This window comes from Dasypus novemcinctus, chromosome 5, assembly GCF_030445035.2.
Source record: "Dasypus novemcinctus isolate mDasNov1 chromosome 5, mDasNov1.1.hap2, whole genome shotgun sequence".
Classification (NCBI taxonomy): domain Eukaryota; kingdom Metazoa; phylum Chordata; class Mammalia; order Cingulata; family Dasypodidae; genus Dasypus; species Dasypus novemcinctus.
Window position 1 is genome coordinate 395747 of NC_080677.1, and position 19704 is coordinate 415450.

General features: G+C 50.4%; 1 protein-coding gene across 2 annotated transcripts in view; it reads right to left on the reverse strand.

Moving 5' to 3' along the window:
* Positions 1–5772: 5772 nt before the first annotated feature.
* The window catches only part of EGFR (epidermal growth factor receptor), a 202452-nt gene continuing 188520 nt past the window's right edge, over positions 5773–19704 (reverse strand). Inside the window, exons 21-28 of one of the 2 annotated variants that reach the window (XM_058296580.2) lie at positions 17992–18147; positions 17084–17159; positions 13798–13944; positions 12319–12416; positions 11199–11366; positions 10450–10497; positions 9664–9766; positions 5773–8557 (exon numbers count right to left, since the gene is read on the reverse strand). In XM_058296580.2, coding sequence (XP_058152563.1) covers positions 8196–8557; positions 9664–9766; positions 10450–10497; positions 11199–11366; positions 12319–12416; positions 13798–13944; positions 17084–17159; positions 17992–18147 — 1158 coding nt within the window. In that variant the 3' untranslated portion in view covers positions 5773–8195. Of the gene's footprint in view, positions 8558–9663; positions 9770–10449; positions 10498–11198; positions 11367–12318; positions 12417–13797; positions 13945–17083; positions 17160–17991; positions 18148–19704 lie in introns of both variants that reach the window. The other variant, XM_058296579.2, reaches the window with a different exon arrangement.

A 19704-nucleotide genomic window follows, 5' to 3' on the forward strand; every position in this document is an offset into this window, starting at 1 on the left:
GGGCTAACTTTCAGGAGCGGTATAAAGAGCGTCTTGCGTTTCCTTTAGAGCCTAGTATCCAGGTTTTCTAGACTGATGTCCAGGGCAGGGAGAAAGTGATTCAAGGCAGAAGCTGCAGGGAGAGCTTTGGAGCATGGGTTGGTTCCCTCACCTTTAGCTGTAGCTCTCAGTTCTCTCAGTATAGTTGAAGGGGAGCAGATGGGTGAGGCTACTTCAAGATAGGCATTTGTAAATTACAATTGTCTGCCCACAGACTGTTGTATTTAGTTTATTGTTTTTGAGACGGGTAAAAAATGTAATGTGATCTTACTGCTTCTCTCTCCAAGCTTTGAATGTCCTCTCCAGGGGGTGGTGGAAGGAACTGGGTGGCCTGGAGGAAGAGGTAGGAAGAGGTAGGAAGCTGCGAAGCTCGGAGCTCGGAGCACTCGCTCCAATCAGCCCAAGCCATAGAACACAGAGAAAACCCAAGGTGGAACAGGAAGAGTAACTCAGGGCTCCTGTTTAAACAACTCCCATTCTTGGAAAAGATTTTCTCTCCCAAGATGTTATGATGACTTTCAGAGGGTCATTGGTCCAAAGGAAATCTCTCTCCAAGCTGAAACCCTGCCTGCCCTGAGTTCAGCTAGTTTTTGGGGAGCTATGGTGCTGGTGAGCTCTCCCCGAGGTTAAGGGTATTCAGTCGGGTGGTCGGTCATGGACTTCACTTATTTAGGGGGGACATCCCAGGCTCTAGAAGGCCCCAGAATGCCCCCCTCTTTTGCCTCATTTGCTGCAACCTGACTTCCCATCTGTGGGACTAAGTAGTCTAACTTAAGGCTTTGCTCTCTATACACTCCAAGTGTGCTTCCCTGGGGTTGTAAACTGTGGGGAGGCTGGGAGGCTAGACGGCAGCAGGGAAGAGAGGGGCCAGGGGAGGGCTGGAGGTCTGCCGGCTCCCACCTGGGCAGGGGCGCGGAGAAGGCGGGAGGTTCCCAGCCTGCTCGGTCCTGCAGGACCTGGTTTGCCCCAAGTCCTCCTTCACGTGAAGGGACCGGCCGCTCTTGGCCGTGGGTTTGTTCCGAGGCTATGGATGCTTTTCACAATGAACACGAAACAGAGCTGGGACTCTCCCCAGAAGGGATTAGCGTCAGCGCCCGAGCTCCTCCGTGTAAAAGAAACAAGGCGGAGCCCTGTGGGGAGACCAGCTGGCCGGGGGAGAGCTGCCGAGGGAGGGCTGCGGCTTGCTTCCCTCGGGCCAGGGGCTCCTGGAGAGTCAGAGAAACCAGTGGCCCCGGGGTCCTTTCCAGGCCGCCAGGGAGTTGTTTCCAGGCACTGGCTCCCTCCCTAAAGCCAGCTCAGTGAACTGCATGCCCCTCTGGCTGCCCAGTGCATCCCACTGCCCAGCCAGGCGACCGGCTCAGTTGTTGATACGGGGCTTCTGAAAGTCACCTTCTCCACCCAGTAGTGTCCTTTGCTTCAATGGATTTGTTTTTCTCAGTGGTGAAGATGAATTCACATCCCCTAACTCTCACTTCTCATGACTACCACAACTGAGGAAAACTTTTCTTACTCACTTACTTAAGCATTTGAATGGAAAACGTGGGCCCTTAGAGAACTTCTACCTCTCTCCAGAAGGTGACTCTCCTTAGTGCTAGAGGAACGTCCTTGCCGTGTGAGCACTAACCTGCCTAAAGCAAGACAGCGCGTGAAGCTCCTGGGTGGCCTGGGCTCTGCTGAAGTGGGGACGGTGGCAGCAGCCTCGGCACAAGGCTGTGGTCATCCCTTCTGACCCTCGGCTCTGTGACGTGGCAGAATCACGACAACGCTTCCGTTTGCTTTCGTGCGTGGAGGCAACAAAGCCTTGGCTTGCCAGAGAAAGGGCTCTCAAGGCGAGGGATTCCCTCTCGGCTCTGTGGACTTGGAAAAACTAGGAAGGGAATCTCGGAGGGAGGGCTCCTAGCAGGTCGTGTGAAATAGTTGTGGAACGGGTGTAGTATCTGAAGGACTCAATTCTGCATGCACTGAAAGCACTGCATGTGAGAAGTCACCTAAGGAACGCAAAGGAAAATGTATTCTGCTTCCAGTCACATAAAGGAAACCTTCACACTGGCTTGTAAGGTTTTCCCCATTAAGAAGGTATCAGAAAAAAATCCAGGGAATTGCACAAGACGGTGGGCCCTAAGTTAAACCACGGACTATCGTTAATAGCACAGGTATGGAAAGGCGCTTCCACCAGCTGTAACAAATGTAACATCAGTGCACGGTGTTAACAACAGGGCGGTATGTGGGCACTCGGTATTTTATGCAGGATTTTTCTCTAAACCCACAACTTCTCTAATAAAAAAGAAGTTATTGGGAAAGATCTTAGAGTAGGTAAGATTTGATTAATAATTAAAATCAACACTGTATTGTAACCACAGAAAGTTATTATTATAAAGTACTTATAAAGAAAGAACAATGAATAATATACATCCAATTTTAACATTCAATATACAATCAATGTGTTCTGAGCAACAGTATATAAACAAAACAAGAGAATCTTGCTTTTCATTTGTACAAATATTGCTTTCTTCATTGCAAAACTTTACAGTATTAAAATGTACCATATATAGAAGCCATAAAGGTCTTGCTTAAATGTTTTCAGAAATGATGTAATCACTGCCTGTTATTGATCAGTTACATTATCACCTGTAATATGGATTATTAGATCCAGGGGCTCTCTTAATTTCAGAGAAATTATAGAATACGACAAGATTATTTTGTAGCCAAATCAGGTCAATTGAGTTGCTTTCTTTCTTTTTTTTTTTTAAATAAGCATATGCATTTAAAAATGTATGTATTTACATTTCCCATGTAGTAGTTCTATCCACTAGGTGACAAGATGGTGATTCTTAGTAATTCTGCTGGAAATTCAGACCAGACAGAGTTATGACGTAAGAGGGCATAGATGGAGGAAAAACGGAACTAGTTACTTCAGTGTTTATCTCACTGAACACTATAAGAACAATGTGAAAAACATCTTTTAAAAGCACACGTTTTCTCCTTGGACTCTTGTTTTTATAGCCGCCACCCGACGACTCCTGTGATTCTCTTAATGTCCACTCTTGTAATGTAGCTGACAGGTCCATGTTTTCTTTCACGCTGGGAAATAACGGTTGCTTGGCTGCTATAAAAGGGGCAACAATTTGGGGATGCACAAGGAGCAGGAAAGCTCAGTATCTTTATTTCACTGCCAGGCACATTTAAGACAGACAACCAGTGTAGAGAATGGAGAAAGGGGGCTGTCCCACATTTTCCTTCCGGCAGCCGCTTAGCCCTCCTGTCCCATCCCCGGACGGCCGTGCTGGACGCTCTCGCCGGCTCCCTGGCTCTCAGCGCCTTGATGCCGAGGCCTTCGGGGTTGGCGTCCTCCAGGTCTTGGCATCAACTCTGCCGTCCCTCCACCTTGCAGGATTTGCCTGCAAGTTCAGGCACCTGTGGCTTAGCTCGAGGCTGGCGCTCCAGCCACGCTACAATCGGGACGGCCTGAGGAGCCTCGAAAAGTTCACCCGAGAAAGGCGTATCTAATTGTTTGGTGGTGTGCTTGGAACGTGAGGATTTTAGAAGCTGCGCAGCCAGGGCTGGGACCCCTGTCCTCGGGTCAGTGAGTCTGTGCTGGCTGCCCCTGCTTTTGGCGTATCCTACACACGCTGAGCATTATTAGGGCTTTCCCGATACCTCTCGAAGAGTCCATATTGGTAAATGCCAAGCAATTGTAAATATAAAAATAGAAAGTCACACTCGTGCATATAAATCCACTGCGTGCTATGTTATTGCTTTTCTTATGTCACAGGGCTATTCTGGCAGGGGACTGGAGTACGGCACGTGGTTTGGTTCTTTCATTAATGGTAAAGGCAGTAATCCTTTTAATTAACATTGCCCAAACAGACTAAACACGGTGGTTCAGACCAATATGAAACTAAACGTGTATTCTCTATATTTTCTAATTTTTCACACATGAAAATGCAGATTCTTCTCTTCACCATGGTGACAGCCTGGCTTAGCTCTGCAATGTGCGATCGCACCTATGTTAGGAAAGAGCCATTTCCCTTGCTTCAGTTTAGTCCCTTTATAAACAAAGGCTTCATTTTCAGAATTTGATTCTACTGCAGTTTTTCTAAAGTTAATGGTTTCCTTTAGCAGAAAAACAAGTTTTCCCAAAAATATACCTTACCAAGTTCAGTGCTACATAAGAGGATATCACCCCTCAAAAAAGCTACAAAACTAGATTTACATTTACAAATCCTGTCCTTGGAATGTGCCTGTAGGCATATCAAAATGTGTGCCCCTGCTAAGGCAGTTGTGGCTGTCCAAGAGGCAGTAGGTTTTACATCTCCCCAGGCAAGGCAGTAAAGGAAGATAATTCTATTGTAATAAAAGTGTGTGCTTATCAAAAGAAAGAAATGCAGCAGCTGTCATTTAAGAGGGAGCAAGCAGCTCATTCATTGGGGAAATTTTTATTTTTTAATAATTTATTTCATAGAAAATGCGGAGTGTGCCAGGATTCTAATAAGGCTCAGATTGGGTTATTTGCCACTTACAGAATCCAGTGCTGATAACAATGCATCAGATGTTTCTGCAAATGTATCTAGCGGCCAAGTGTTGGCCTATTAGTGGCGGCAGATTGTTCTGTCTATTGCATCTGGGACTCTCTGCCACACCCAGTTTCTTTCATTTTACTCTGCCTTGGGGGCACAGAATAGATCCATCCGGTCGTCTAACTGAAAGAGACTTTAGGAAGGAGGTTTTGGGCTCTGATTGCCCATCAGAATCACCCGGGGGCATCCTGGGCTCCTGCTTTCCTCAGTCCCAGACGTCATCTGCTTTAACCTCACCAGGGATGGCAGCGCGTGGCAGAGGCGAGCCCTGGGCGCCACCGTTCACCTGCCTCAGGTGTGCAACCTGAGGGCTACGGAGGGCGAGGCGTGAGCTGAACCTCCGCCTAGGGCTTTCGCTTCCTACCAGCGGGTCTCAAACCTGGATGCCGTAAGAATAACCCCAGACAGCTTTTTAAAGAATCCTGTGCCCAGGCTGCATCTGCAACATACTGGAACCCAAGAGATCCCGGAAGGCGGTCCAGCTTTTTATGTTTTTCCAAGTCATGGTCATGTCTGTAACTTGGGGATGTTATAGCACAAAATGAAGAACTTACTACTTAAATTCTTTGTCTTCTCATCATCTGGGGCATAATAGGATACCTCCATGGAGTTCTTTGTTATAGTTAGTGACCATCGGACCAATCCGATTCACAGCAAATTTAACCTTTTTTTCATAGGGTATAATTACAGGGGCTCCATAAACATTAAATGAGAAAATGGATAAAAGGTTCATGGCCATTGTAAATGTGAGCTCCCAGCCGTCACTTAGATTACCCTGAACTGTGTTTCCACAGACCTGAGCTCAGGCTGGGGCCGTGGGGAGAGGTTTTGCACGACCTGGCTGAGGAAGAGACAGCAGACAGGTCTCCGGAGAGCCCAGCGACTTAGGGTCAGTCGAGGAAGAAGAGCGAGGGGATGGGCTATCACCTCTGAGCTCTGTCCCCCCGGGCTGTGACGCTGGAAGAAGGGAACTCGGCTGAGCCCTCCTGGCAGGCAGGGCCTGGGGGGTGCTGGGCTCTAGGACTCCTCAAGGTCCCCTCTCCTTCCTGGCAGGCACAGCGAGAACATCTGGGTAAACACGATCTTAGGATTCATAGACGTTAGCAACTAAATTTTCTGCAGGAAAATTGAAGTACAAAGGAGAAGAAAGCATGAGTAGTTTTTGCTGTTTATTACGGTATAGTAAAATATTTCAAATTACAAAAATACTAGGATTTCAATTGCTACAATTTGACTGGGTTGCAGTTGCCCTCCCTCATTCATCTGCTCCTGATAAGTAAGTGATGGAAGAATAGATACTCATTTTCCACGTTCTGAATAAGCTATGTTCCTTAATGAAAGTGTTCAAGTGTTTACTGATGATGGCATGAAATTTCAGATTCTTAAGAAATGTTGCTTCATTTTCTCATTAATCGTTTTCAAAGAAGACAGTCAAATGCCCAATGAATGACATGCAGAGGAGCTGGGGAATGCTGCAAGCTGCGTTCCCAGGCTGGAAGGAGAATAGCTGGTTAGGATGACCTAACTCTGCCTAGAAAGTGGACCCTTCTGCCAGATGCTTCCTGGCTCAGAGTTCCCTCTGCTGGGAATGTACTTTCAAATTCCCGTGTGGCTTCAACCTTGAGCATCTTTCAGGAGCAATTCCAATATTGCGTCCTTTGGCCTCCTTTGGCCTCTCTGCTCCCATAGTGCTTGACTGACGCTTGTGGCCTAGCCCTTGTCCTGCAGTTTTAAGGCTGTATTTATGAATCCATGTCCTTTGCTAAATTGAGAGTTTCTTGGAATTATGTTTTTTTACTTATTTTGCTATCTCTAGTGCCTATGCCTGCCTGGTATAGGTGCTTAAAAGTATTTGCAAGTGTAATGGAACTGAATAGAATGTTGTTTTATTTCCACTGAGACAAAATCAAATATTTTGGTAACAAAACTGATCCATGAGATTGTCAATAAATAATTTAAAAGGACAAGAAAAATTTTGTATGTGTATGTGGTTGTAGGCCAAAAATAGTGTTGGAAACATTTCTTCCTTGGGAAACTGGATGGGAAGGATGTGAGACTGAAGATTATTTAGAACACTTTTTACAAAGCCATTTAATCAGTCAGGTTGCAGGGACACACAGATCACAAAACAAAGTTGGGATCCTAACTAGGTGGATCCCCTAATTTATAATGAAATTATTTTAAGAAAGAAAATAATTTTTCTTAGAACACGTTTAGATGTTGTGAAGGCATACATTTAAAACTCTAATATTTACCATTTAAATTCCATGCAAAAAATAATTTTATCTTTGTTTCTGACTGTAAAATGTACCTACAGAGCCAAGAGCTGTAAGTTCTTGCATAGTTGCCATAGGACCTAGAATCGTTTTTTTTTTTTTAATTTGTTTTGTTTTTTTAAATTTTCCCCACAAAGGGCTTAGAGAGGCTTTGGGGCAGCTTACCTGGAGGCACAAAGTACCTTTTGAGTAAAAAACATTTAAAATAAAAGAAAAAGAAAATTATCTTCCACAAGTACCCTAAATTAATTTTTTTTTGCGGGGTGGGGAGGAATGGGGGTAAGGCTGAATGAGTTCTGAGAGCAGCTTCATTTTTCTCGACTCCTGATAGGGGCTCCCAAAGGCTCGATGTCTTTCATTTGAGACATAAATGTGGGGTGCTGGTACTGTGTGAGCTTTGGCGCTTTTGCTCCCTCATAATTAAAGGTTGTTGGTCTGAACGTCGATGAACCAACGCGAGCTGGAACCTCAGCTGTGCTTTGACGTACCACCTCCTCTTGCCGATGCATGACAGCAAGATGGAGAAATCTCACCAAGGTCCAGAACAACGGAACGCCGAGTAAACAGGCAAGGCTGATGACTGCGATGAGCCAACACTGGACGGGGAACGGAGGGTAAGTACCATGGGGACATTTGTACAAAATTAAGTCTGAGAACTCCTGCCTCTGTTTCTTACTTGCCCAGGCAGGAACAAAGGGGCTTCTCCTTCTGTCCCTCACCATGATTTGATACAGTACCAGTCAGGCTTGCCTCGGGCATGGAGGACGTCTTGATTTTTCAGTTGTCTTGAAAGGGAAGAGTCTTGAGGGGCAGCCAATGGAATCACACGTTGATTGGAAGACTTGGAGCCCGTGCTCTGGGTCGCGGTTTGGCCTGGATCAATTGGGTGTAAGAGGTGCCACAGGCAAGCGTCTTCCTTGTTGAAACTGCCCATTCAAAACACCACCAGGAATGACAACGTAAGCCCCAAGGACTCCCAAGGATGAAGCTCCATATATGTATATTTTGTTGTTGTTTTCCAAATATACCTCAGTGAGAGGTAAAGTTTTGCCCAAATGGACAACATTCTTGCCAGATGCGTTTTTCGGGAAGCCTCACAGTTTGAAGAAAAGGAATGTACCTGCAACTTCCCAAAGTGCGGGCTAGAGGGGCACTTCCTGGTTGGAAAATGGGTCGATCAGGGGAAATGGGGCAGGATCAGTCCCCAGGCCCGAGAGCAGTGGCCGTCAGTGCTGGGGTAGCTGCCGCGGCTTGGTCCTGGTGGCCAGAGAGTCGGGAATTCTGCGGCTATAATCCTCAGGGGTCACGCTCCAATGAACTCGCTGCTGGGCGGGGCCACCCTCAGGTACTCCGCGCTGCCCGCCGCGGGCACCCTGAAGACGCCGTTGGGGGTGGCTTCCTTGGGGAGGAAGTCCTGCTGGTAGTCGGGGTTGTCCAGGCTAATCTGGGGGTTGCCTCTCTGGGCCCGGCAGGCGGGGCTGTCCAGCACGCCGTTGACGCAGGGGGGCTGGGGGCTGTTGAGATACTCGGGGTTGTCCATTGCGTGGCTGGGGGGGTTCTGGTAATGAGGGTCTCTTCCAGGAGCTGGGTTCAGAGGCTGGTTGTGGTAGACAGGGTTCTGGACGGAGCCTGCGGGCCTTTTGGGGACCGACTGGTTTATGTATTCTGAAATTGGAAAGAAATCCGAGGTGAACGCACCGGCAAACCACCACCCCAAGCACCAACTAGCAGCAGAGGGTGGGCGGCCACGGCCGCGCTCTGCTGCAGAGCGCATCCTCTCTGTACTTCTCACAAAGGTGGTTACATTGTCAAGGAGACAGCCTGCCTTCGGGGCGCGCGAGCGAGACACACCCGGGGAGCTGGCTGCCAGGACGCGCCCGGCCCTGGAAGGGGCAGGCCCTGCGGCCTCCCGAGCTGGGGAAAACCTCTCCCATGTCAATATTTCTGAAGTTGACGCTCCAAGGGTAGTCATGAGGAAGCTGTGCCACCCGCAGTCCACTCCGGATAGGCCCACTGTGCACTCTTGGAATGGACCGTAGGCTAGTACAGTACAGACTCCGCTGGGCCTTTCCAGCTCAGAGCTGGGGCACGTGCTGCCCACGGGGCCCTCACGCAACGGCAGGTGGGGTCGCCGCCCGGTGTAGGTGTGTTCTTAACCCAGCCCACGTCCCTCTGGGCGTGAACCCATCGTCATGGGACCCTGACATGCCATTTTTAGCTAAGGTGTGGCTAACCGAGCCGGGGTGGGTCTGGATCCAGACCACCCAGGCCTCATAAAGAGAAGCGGGAGGCCGGCGGGGACCTGGAAGAGAAAGGCGAGGACAACGCACGGGACAGGAAGCCGGGCTGCAGGCTAAGGGGCCCCGGAGGCTCGGCCGCCTCCGCTGGCAGCAAGCAGGCCTTCCATTCCCCGCAACCAGGAGACAATGCTTCCCTGTTGTTTAAACAGAGTCGGAATGGGAGAGAGAAGGGTTGAGCCTGCCATGCAGGTACGCATGTATGTGTTTCTCCACTGTCTACAGAGTTCTGGAAGGGCTTCAGAGGCATTATCGCAGCAAACCTACAGGGCGCACGCCCAAACGCCACTCGAGTTCCCTGCGCTGAGTCGCTCTGCGTGTTTGCCTCGTGCTCCCTGACGGTGTCTGCAAACTTGCCATTGTCACACCTCTGCATCTACCTCGGGGGACAGATGCGTCTGGCACGGGGGCCCTGGCCTGCTGCTGTGGACGGAGAAGCCGAGGTGCGTGACCGTCTCAGAGCATGACACTCACCTGGCACCGGGAGGAAACTGTCGTCTGTGTTGTCCTCGGGCAGGGCTCCTGTGGGGTCCGAGCTGTAGCGCTGCAGGAAGCTGTCTTCCTTGACTGGACAGCTCTGCTGGAGAGGAAATTGGAAAGGTGGAAAAAAATCCAGGGATACTCTAAAGGAAGCGTTTCAAACTTTAACGTGTACAAAAATCTCCCAGGAACTCTTTAAAATGCAGCTTGTCATTCAGCACATCTGGGGCAGGGCCTGACACAACCCCCCTTCCCCACCAGGGGACACCCCTGCTGCTGGTCCACGGACCCCAGGGCAAGCGCCCGGCCCCAGCCAAGCTGCCTGGCAGAGCCTGCGCGTGATAGGCATGCTCTGTAATTTGTGAGGGTCAGTACGGCAGCCCCCAGCCGCCCGGGGCTACTGAGCACGTGCGCTGCATGGGGAGCTGAACTTTCAACTTTCATTTTCATCAGTTACTATAAAATCAGAATAGCCACGGCCGGCTGGAGGCTCCTGCAGGGCCAGCACAGGTCTCAAGGCTGCACCTGGAAGGCTGCTTCTGCACCCAGTGCGGGCTGGGGGCTGGCTCAGTGGGCGTGGGAGGAGGCCCGAGGGCTTTCTGAGAAGCCTCCGGGTCCACCGCAGCCGCTGGCCCGTGGGCCGTGCTTTGCACAGCCGTGCAGGGAAGACACCACGCAGGAAGGAGAGGCATGGTGGTCAAGACAGACATTTTCTGGGTAGAGTAGAGCTATGGCACAGAGCTGCTGCTGAATTCTGGTCCATTGGGTGTTCACACATACCCCGTTTCTATCAATGCAAGCCACTGTGGAATTGTTGCTGGTTGCACTCTGAAAAGGAAATGATAACGTTACTCACAACATGCTTGCGTGTTCTCACCCAGCTCCCCTGGGTGCATTAAAGAGCCTGATCTTTGCCTTAAACTTAAAGCGTTTTAAGCAGGTGGGCGGTGGGGGGAAGCGGAAGTGGCTCAAGTGGTTGGGCTCCAGTCTACCATATGCGAGGTCCACCGTTCACTTCCTGGGACCAGCTGGTGAAGGCGAGCTGGCCCGTGTGGCATGCTGGCCTGCACGGAGAGCTGGCACAGCCATATGATCCAACAAGAAGAGACACGAGGAGCGACAATAAGAGATGCAGACCAGGGAGCTGAGGTGGCGCAAGAGATTGAGTGCCTCTCTCCCACTCCAGAAGGTCCCAGGATCAGTTCCCAGTGCCGCCCAAAGAGAAGACAAGAACACACAGTGAATGGTGGGGGCAAAAAAAAGAGGGCGTGGGGGGAGAAATAAATAAATCTTTTTTTAAAAAAAGAAGTGGGTGGGGGCTTAGTTCTGATTTAATTCTGCTTCTTAACTGGCCTAGAAAGATGACTATTAGGTTTGTTGCAGTGCAGTGAAATAATACAATTATTGGACCTGCTAATTTTGCTTTGCCCTCAAGTTGCAGTTTGCGTCCTGGTCCCTGTGACGTCCACTAGATGGGTGTGGCATTCCCACCAGGAGACACAGCCCGAGAGCACGGGGAAGCTTCGTACCAGAGCGCTCAGGAGAGGGGTCCGAGACGTGGAGGGACTGCTGAAGAAGCCCTGCTGCGGGATGAGGTACTCGTCTGCATCGACGACGTCTTCCATGTCCTCCTCGTCCATCAGGGCACGATAAAAATTGGAGTCGGTAGGGCTTGGCAAATGCATCCTTTCATCTCCCTGGAGCAGAGATTTTGAGATCATTAGACTCTTAGTGTCTCTACTACCTGACTTCTCGGCTACAGGGTTCCATTGGTACCAAGTGCCTGTAGGTTTGCAAATTTAGTAATAAGAAAAATCCCTGGCTCTCAGAGGTATAGCTCCCTGAAAGTTCCCTGAAATGAAAATATTAAAAATTCCTTGATGTCTGAAAGCCATTTTATGAAATGCAAACAGTTTAGAAGAGAGAGGAAAAGCTGATCCATTTCTTGAGTATGAACTACGTGGTTAGGCTTATGCAATATATCTTGCATATAGTATGTCTTTGAATCTTTAGGTCAGCCCGGTGAGGCTGGTGTCACTGGTCTATGTTAGATAAGGAGGTTGGTGAGATGAGGTTAATATGTTGCCCAGGGTGGTAGACTAGGAAGGGATTTGAACCTGGGTCTGCCTGACCCCAGCGCCCTGCTCCTCTGTTAGATTAGGTCAGGGCTCTGGTCAATTGAAATGGGAAGATACACTGGACATTGGTGTGTGGGGAGATGACGTTTGGGATGCAGAGTTCAGAAGGAGCTGAAGATGGAGCTGGGTGGGTACCACCAATGCACTTGGCTTATTTCACTCTTTGGCCTATGGCGTAACCAAGACTTGCCCTAGTTTACGTTGTAATGCAATGAACGTCCCACACTAATGAAAGAAGTTGTTGATGTGGGAGGAGTTGGGGGTGTGGCGAGTGGGGTATATGGGAACCTCTTATATTTTTTAATGTAACATTTTGTGTGATCTATGTATCTTTAAAAAAAATAATAAAAAAACTAAAAATAAAAGCTATAATCATAGATGAACTAGAAGAAAAAAGACTTGCTCTAATGCACTGTGTTAATAATGTGACCCAGGAAATAGGGAGGCACGGCGCGCTTCACAGTTGATGGCACTTGACCTGCAACAAGAGAGCAGCCCGGAGGTCTGGTACCTGGATGACGAGGTAGCGCTGGGGGTCCCGGGCCATTTTGGTGAACTCCACAATCAACTCGCGGAACTTGGGGCGGCTATCTGCATCTATCATCCAGCCTGGGGGCAGTGGGAAAGAACGGGGCAATTAGGAAGCTGCAAGACGTGCCTGCCCGGTGCTGCTCGGAGGCACGCAAGGTGAAACCCTTTCAAATGAATGAATGACGAGGAAGCCTGATCTCTGCGGTTGACTTTGCGGTCTTGGCAAACCAGCACTGACTACTGTTTAAAGTTCATGATGCGGTAATATTTTTAAATGCCATAATATATTTGAATCAGAGTGACGGAAACATTCTTCTGCTTTTCTCTGTTCTGCTCTCCCTGGGGCCAGGGTGTCCGTACTATCACAGCAGCGAGGCAGGGGCTTAACTCTCCCGTCTCTACTGTGGGAGGCTCGCGCCTCGTCCCCCAGGCCATGTCCTGCTCTGCATGCACCTTCATTTACACTCAGCAGCCACAACTGAGGGAACTAGAACAAGACTAAGGCACCTGGGGCTTGGGCCCCCCCCACTGGTGCTGTCACAGAGTAACATCCTCAGTAATCACACACGCCCATCAGAGGGGTGGGGATTTCAGTACCTTCCTTAGGAGGATACGTTTGTTAACTCTACATTTGCTTATAGAGTGACTCAAGCTTAAACAAGCTGGAGAGAGAGCTGGTGCATGGAAACCATTGTTTGCATTTATTTTCCATCAGCAGGATGTCAAGATATTTTAAGGTAGACTGCTTAGCCCTTAGACAAATCATATAACCTCTCTGGATCCCAGTTTTCCCACCCAGAGCAAGGAAGCTAAACTAGACTGTGGCCTAAAGCTCAGAAATGCGCTAGTACTTATATTAACTTGGCCCATCACGTACTCTCCATGCTACCTTCTTGGGTAAATGCCTATCACATGCAGTTTGACCTCCACAGCCTACTGCACTTGAGATTCTGGTGGATAATAGCATCAGTTAAGTTACGCTCTCTCATCTGGATTAAATGTTTAAATGCCACATTGCCGAAGTCCTCACGTAGACTCACTGGTTGGAAGGATTAACTAGCAATGTTGATTCCATTAGCCTCTCGGGCAGGCATTTTAAAAACAGTCAGTCTTAGGTACTAGGCTTCCAAACGTGGGGCAGCTCAGCGCTCCACCAAGCGACGCGCAGAACGGGATGTTTTCGTGCAATGGCTTACAGGGGACTTCCCTCGCTTGTGAACGAGGGTAAATACTGGGTCACGGTGTTCAAGGCGCCAAGTGAGTGCTTGACGACGGCCTGTGGGGTGCTGGCAGATGTTTCTGGATTGGTGTGCCTGTCCTGAAGATGGGACAGCGTTTCCACAGGGAAGCAAAGCCTGCCCTTGTGCGATGGAGAGGAGCGCCCCCTTGCCGGGCGCAAAAAGGCACTCTGAGCGCCACGGTCCAGTGAGCCCGCGAGCCCGGCCCCTGGCCCACTCACATTTGACCATGATCATGTAGACGTCGATCGTGCATATGGGGGGCTGAGGAAGCCGTTCTCCTTTCTCCAGGATGGACGAGATCTCACTGGCAGGGATGCCGTCATATGGCTTGGATCCAAAGGTCATCAGCTCCCAAACTGTGACACCTGAGAGGGTGACGAAAGCGAAGCAAGCCGTCACTTTGTGAATCAGTATTAGCAACACCGTGTCTTTATCCATCGCTTTTTATTACTGTTTCTCAAAAACCTATTGCCGTGTGGTATATCCATACAATGGAAACTTAGCCGTAAAAAGGAATCAAACTCTCATACATGCAAAAACATGGATGAACCTTGAAGACATCATGCTGAGTGAAATAAGCCAGACAGAAAACGACAAATACGATATTATTTCACTGATATGATAATTAGCATGCACAAATTCATAGAGTCAGAAACTAAAAACCGCGGACTATAGTTAATAGTATAATTATAATAGTATTCTTTCACCAATTTTAATAAAGGAAACACACTAATGCAAAGTGTTAGTAATGGGGGGTATATGGGGACTCTGTATTTTCTACATTTTTCTGTAAACATACAACTTCTCTATAAAAAAATTATATAAAACATCTATTGACTTGGGCAATTTGCTTGACCCCTTGAAGCCTCAGCTTGCCTCTCTGTAAAGTGGGGTAATAAGAGTATTTGTCTCAATGGTATGAAAACTAATATAAATAAGATGCTTGGCAAAATTCCTGGCAAATCATAAGTCACTGATACATGTGGACTTTAATCATAACAATAAAATCAACAACACCAACAACAACAAGTATTAGTAGTCACGGAGCAGGAGTTCACATGCTCAACTGCCAGAAGTGACGTATATCTGAGGAAGCAAAAAGATGGAGATTTTGAACAATGTTGTAATCTAAAATAAAAATGTAAAATAAAGAAAGGAAACAACCTGCTCCCAAATCTGTTTCTTTTGATCTAAACACTTTAAATTTCAACCTCAATTTGTTTTCACCATTAAAAACAAATCAAAGCAGTGGTCATTGTAGAACAGGCTCTTTCCAGACCACCCCAAGATCTGACGGTCCTCCCAACCCCTTGCCTCCCTTGCTGGAATTCTCTGCTCTGGAAACACACAAATGCTTGTGAAGGGAAAATGGCACACCTTGGGCTAAGAGACTTAAAACGGCGATGGGGGCTGTGCGCACAGAAAGGCCCGCACGCCGCCCCTGAGACCCCGAAACTGGCTGTTAAGAGTGAAATCTAAACAGTGAACGAAACCCTTCCCCCTCTCTGGGCCGCCTGCCGTCCCCAGGGCCTCGCTATCCAGGGGGCACACCAGGAGCGAGGGAAGCTCAAACCCCACCTCGGGCTGGGGAGGAAGAGCGTCGCAGGTCCTGGCCGGGGGTGGCAGTTCTAGGCGTTTAAAAGGGTCCCCAGGGGAAGGGGCTTTTGGTCTCTGAACAAATGGTGAGAGCGCGAGGCGGGCACACCTTGGCGCAGGGCGAGTGGGACTGAGGCTTGGTGTGGCTTCAGCTCCCACGTGGTACACGCCCGGCCCCTCGCTTTTTAAAACCAGTGTTTTGCCTTGACTGAAGCCGGGCGGGGGGGGGTGGGCAGAGAAATAGGCTGTACCTTTTAAAACTAAAAATTTGGTCTCATGGTCTAACAATGTCAGTGCATGGCCAGGGACAGCGGGTTACAAATGGGGAGAACACGACGTCCAAGGCAGGTAAAGACACGGCCACGGCGGCTACCTTCGCGCTGACACTGAACGTGAGCTTTTAAGGTCTCTGCATTCGGGAGTGTATTAGTGCATTCACTAATACACGCCGCCTGGAGCCAAAGGGGGAGGCGGGTGGAACCCGGACCTGCAGGGTGGGAGGAGCCTGCTCAGGAGCCCACCCGCCATAGTTAGGAGCTCCGGGCTTATTTGGAACATACTGGAAAACCAGAGAAGGATGCTAAAGAGAGAAGCAAAAGCCTGATCTACTGAACTGACGTATTTTTGCTGCTGTCTGGGGAACTGAACCTGGGGAGAGAGAATTCCTTTGGGAGGCCACCGCTGTGGACCCCGCCGGCTGACGGCGCCACGTGGAGGTGGCGGGAGGTGGGTCCCTCGTGGGGAGGACACAACCCCTTGAGACCGACGGAAAACAAGGCATTGGGGAGCTTTATTTTCCTGTTTAGTCCATTCATTGCAGGCGGCTCAAAGGTACAAATAAAAAATTCACTTATTCATTCACAAAGAGCCTTTGTGGAGCTTACATTCTAGCAGAGAATATGGACAAAGACCCATGAAATTAAAAAAAAATCCATATGGAATATAGGGGAAAAAAAACTGTCAACGGATGGTCTCTTGAATGACTCTGTTTTTTGTGAAAATGGCAAATTTCTCTTGGAAATTCCTGTCAGCATTGCCCTCCACATGCACGTTTCTGTGGCGGTGGGAGGGCTCCTCCTTTTAGCACCCCCTGCTTTAAATGCTGAGGGCTGCACAGATAACCCGTCAGTGGGGCAGTGCAGGCAAGGCACTTTCCGCCTCTCAGCTGACGGCTGGCTGGACTCTGAGACCACGCGGACGGGCGAAAACGCCCAGCATGGCGATGAAACCCGTTCACGACACTTGCTTAAGGAGCGAGGGCGTGAGGCTCCGGATGGGATGTGCACCAAGGCAGGGAGCAAGGCATGCGAGGAGGTTCAAAGAAGGCTGCGCTCAAGTGAGGATGGAGCTGCAAGAGGGCCCCGTGGAGGAGACGAGGTGGTCCTTTTCGAGCTAGGAGCAATAACCATTTCTCTTTCTTGTTTCTTTTTTCTTCCTCAGTCACAGCCTCAAAAGGCAGTGTCAAGCTATTACCTCTGATAGACAAAGACTGTGTTCAGTAAAGGAAACCATAGCTAAGTTAATTCACCATAAAATCCGATTTATCTGCTGGGAAACTTTGCCATGAAACCTCGTGTGTCATTTCTCTTTGATTTACTTCAAATTCATGGCAAGAGGTCAAATTGGGTTTGGTTTCTGAAGGTAGAGGCCTTTCTAAGTTCAACTTCTCTGTCTTTTCCATTCCCTGCTCTCTCTGAGAAGATCAGCCATATCTTAAATGACAATTAGTATGGTAATTAGACTCAATTTCCTCTTTTTTTTTGATAATAGGCAACTGGCCCTATTATATTATCATTAGTTGTCTTGAAAAAAATACTTGGATGACAGATTATATAATGTAAATTAGCAAACAATGAAACCCAGCTTGGCCTCAGCACAAAATTCATTAGCATCAGGATTTTGACTCACCGTAGCTCCAGACATCACTTTGATGAGTATAAATTCGGTGTAAAATTGATTCCAAAGCCATCCATTTAATAGGCACCTTGGGGTAACGAGCGATGAAATGTTAGGACAACTGCTGACTCCCTTCTTTAGAAAAACATCAGATCACCTTGGGACTAATTAGGAGGGACAACTGTGGGGAAGCCAGGCCTGCCCCCCTGCTCTCCTTTCCAGAGGAGGGCCCATGAATGCGCGGCTGAGGGCCACTGAGACCACCGGCTCTGGCTGAGCTGGTGTCCATGCTGGTGGCCTGGAGCTCTGGCTGGACCCTGTGGACTGGCAGGGGCCTGTGGTCAGGGAGGAGACAGCTCTCGGAGCCTGCAGGCCGGAGTGAAACGGAGGGGATGAGCCCGGGGACCCGGCTGCAGGAGAGCGTCCTGGGTGGTGCTCACCCCGGAGAACCCCGAGCCAGAAGAGAGAGGGGGGAAGCTCCGTTTCTGCCAGCCCCGTGTGCGGGTCACAGGGACCCGGGGGCTCTCGGGACTGCACAGGGAGGTTCCATCTGCTGCTGTCCTCGGCAGCGGGCAGCCACCAGGCCAGCTCCGGCATTTCCCAGCTGCTCCTGGGCAGCCGCGTGCTCCTGGAGTGGGAGCTGACACTGGCCTCCCTCAGCCCCCGAGAGGGGCAGCTGAGTCTACGTTACTGTCTTCCCATCTGGACGTGCCAGGAACATTCTCTCATGCTTCCAGCAGACCCCATCCCCCAGCAGCTCAGGCGCGAGCTGCTGGAGGGAGACCCCGGCTGGAGCCTGGAGGCAGGGCGGCTGCGGTCAGCGCACCCAGAGCGCCTGGCGAGCACCGGCCGTCGGGACCCAGGGCAGGAGCAGGGCCAGCAGGGGGGCGGGGGCTCTGCTGAGGGGGCCGCGCCCTTACCTTGCCCCCCTCCGCGTGGTACTCCTTCTCCTCGGCGCCCAGCAGCTTGGCCAGCCCGAAGTCGGTGATCTTGACGTGCTGCGGCGTCTTCACCAGGACGTTCCTGGCCGCCAGGTCGCGGTGCACCAGGCGCCGGTCCTCCAGGTAATTCATGCCCTGAAACACACGGGGGCCGCGTGAGGGGGAGCCCCGCTGGCCGCCGAGAGCCCCCGGCGAGGACGGCGCCCGCTGAGCGGCCCTCGCACCAGGACGCAGCGCCTGTCCCCGCTCGGCTCTGGGCTTCTCCCTGGCACGGGCTACGCCGGGTTCACCCTGACACGTGCCTCGACAAACGCAGGTGCGGCAGTGGCAAGGGCTAGCGCCACCCCAGCGGTGAACGAGTGCGGTGAGTCAGGGCAGCTACAGCTTGCTGCTGACTCTCCACCAGGTTATTCAGGGTGACATACGGAGGTCACGCGTGCAGGAGGACAGGAAAGGCAGGGAGCCTTCTGACCGCGCGCCTGCCTGGGGCTTACCTGCCCTGAGCTCAGTTTATCTGTGAAGGGGGATAGTCTCGCCTGCCTCTCGAGGCTATGGGCAGAGCGGCGCTGCCCGGCGGCTCTCCACCACGCTCTCATCATGCTTTCCTGGACTATTTTGTGTGATCGGCTGCCCACAAAGATTTTTGCTCAGCTTTACTGTCTCTTGTTTTGCTCCTGAGATCACATGGACGTGGACCACGCCCTTACCAGGGGCCACTCCCCACACCGTCCCTGGCTGCCCTATGGTTCTGCTATAATCCGAATCACGGGTGTTAAGAGCCAGAATGAATATCCAGGAAGCAGCCACGTCTAGCATGAGGTTTCTGGAACATGCCCTCTGCACGGCAGCCCTCCCCGCAGCCCTGTCACCACACCTTCCTCTCCTGCTGGCCTGCGGGGGACAATTCTGGCCTCTACGCCCTCCTGCTCCAGGGCTGCTGGCTGAGCCCAGCTCCCTCGGGCTTTCCCAAGCCCCCACCTTTGGACGTGAGCTTGGCAGCCAGTGTCTTCTTTGCATAGCGCCCAGCTGGCAAGACAGGCGTCGCCAGGTGGTGACAGCCTGCAGGGCTCCCACTGTGGTTCTACCACATTCTCTCCCACGCCACCTGAGCGTCATGCCCTCGCCATTTCACAAACACACCCTCCCCTCTCAAGCCCCGGCTGCCTCCAGTGCAGAGTGGGCACCTGGAAACGCTGGCTGAATGCGCCGGATGGAAATGAAGGGGCGAGGCCGACCCCGCTTTCCTCGCTGGCAGGTGTGGGGCTGGGGCGGATCCTCGTTTTATTTAGTGCAGTCACAGGGATTACAGGCTGATGAGAATGGAGGCCCACATTTTCGGCCAAATTCTTGTTTTCTTTTTGTATAGCAGCAGATAAAAATTACGAGTCGACTTAGCATATCAGAGTGAAATTTACATCACATGAAAGCAGGATCTCATAAAGATACTATTGGGAGTTATTACTTTGGGGGTTGTTTTTGAGGCCTTTAATGTTTTTCTCTTCTTGGGAAAAAACAGTTTCTCTTGCCTCATACATATGGACTGCCTCCTCCTCTGTGTCCAGAAAGCTCCTGGATATTCAGATGCTGTTTGGCTCAAATGCTCCCCTTCCTAAGACTTCCCACGGGGCAGGAAATAAGGTTACGGGGCTCACGTCTTGTAGGAGGAAAGCAGATTCTTCTCTGGAATGGCAC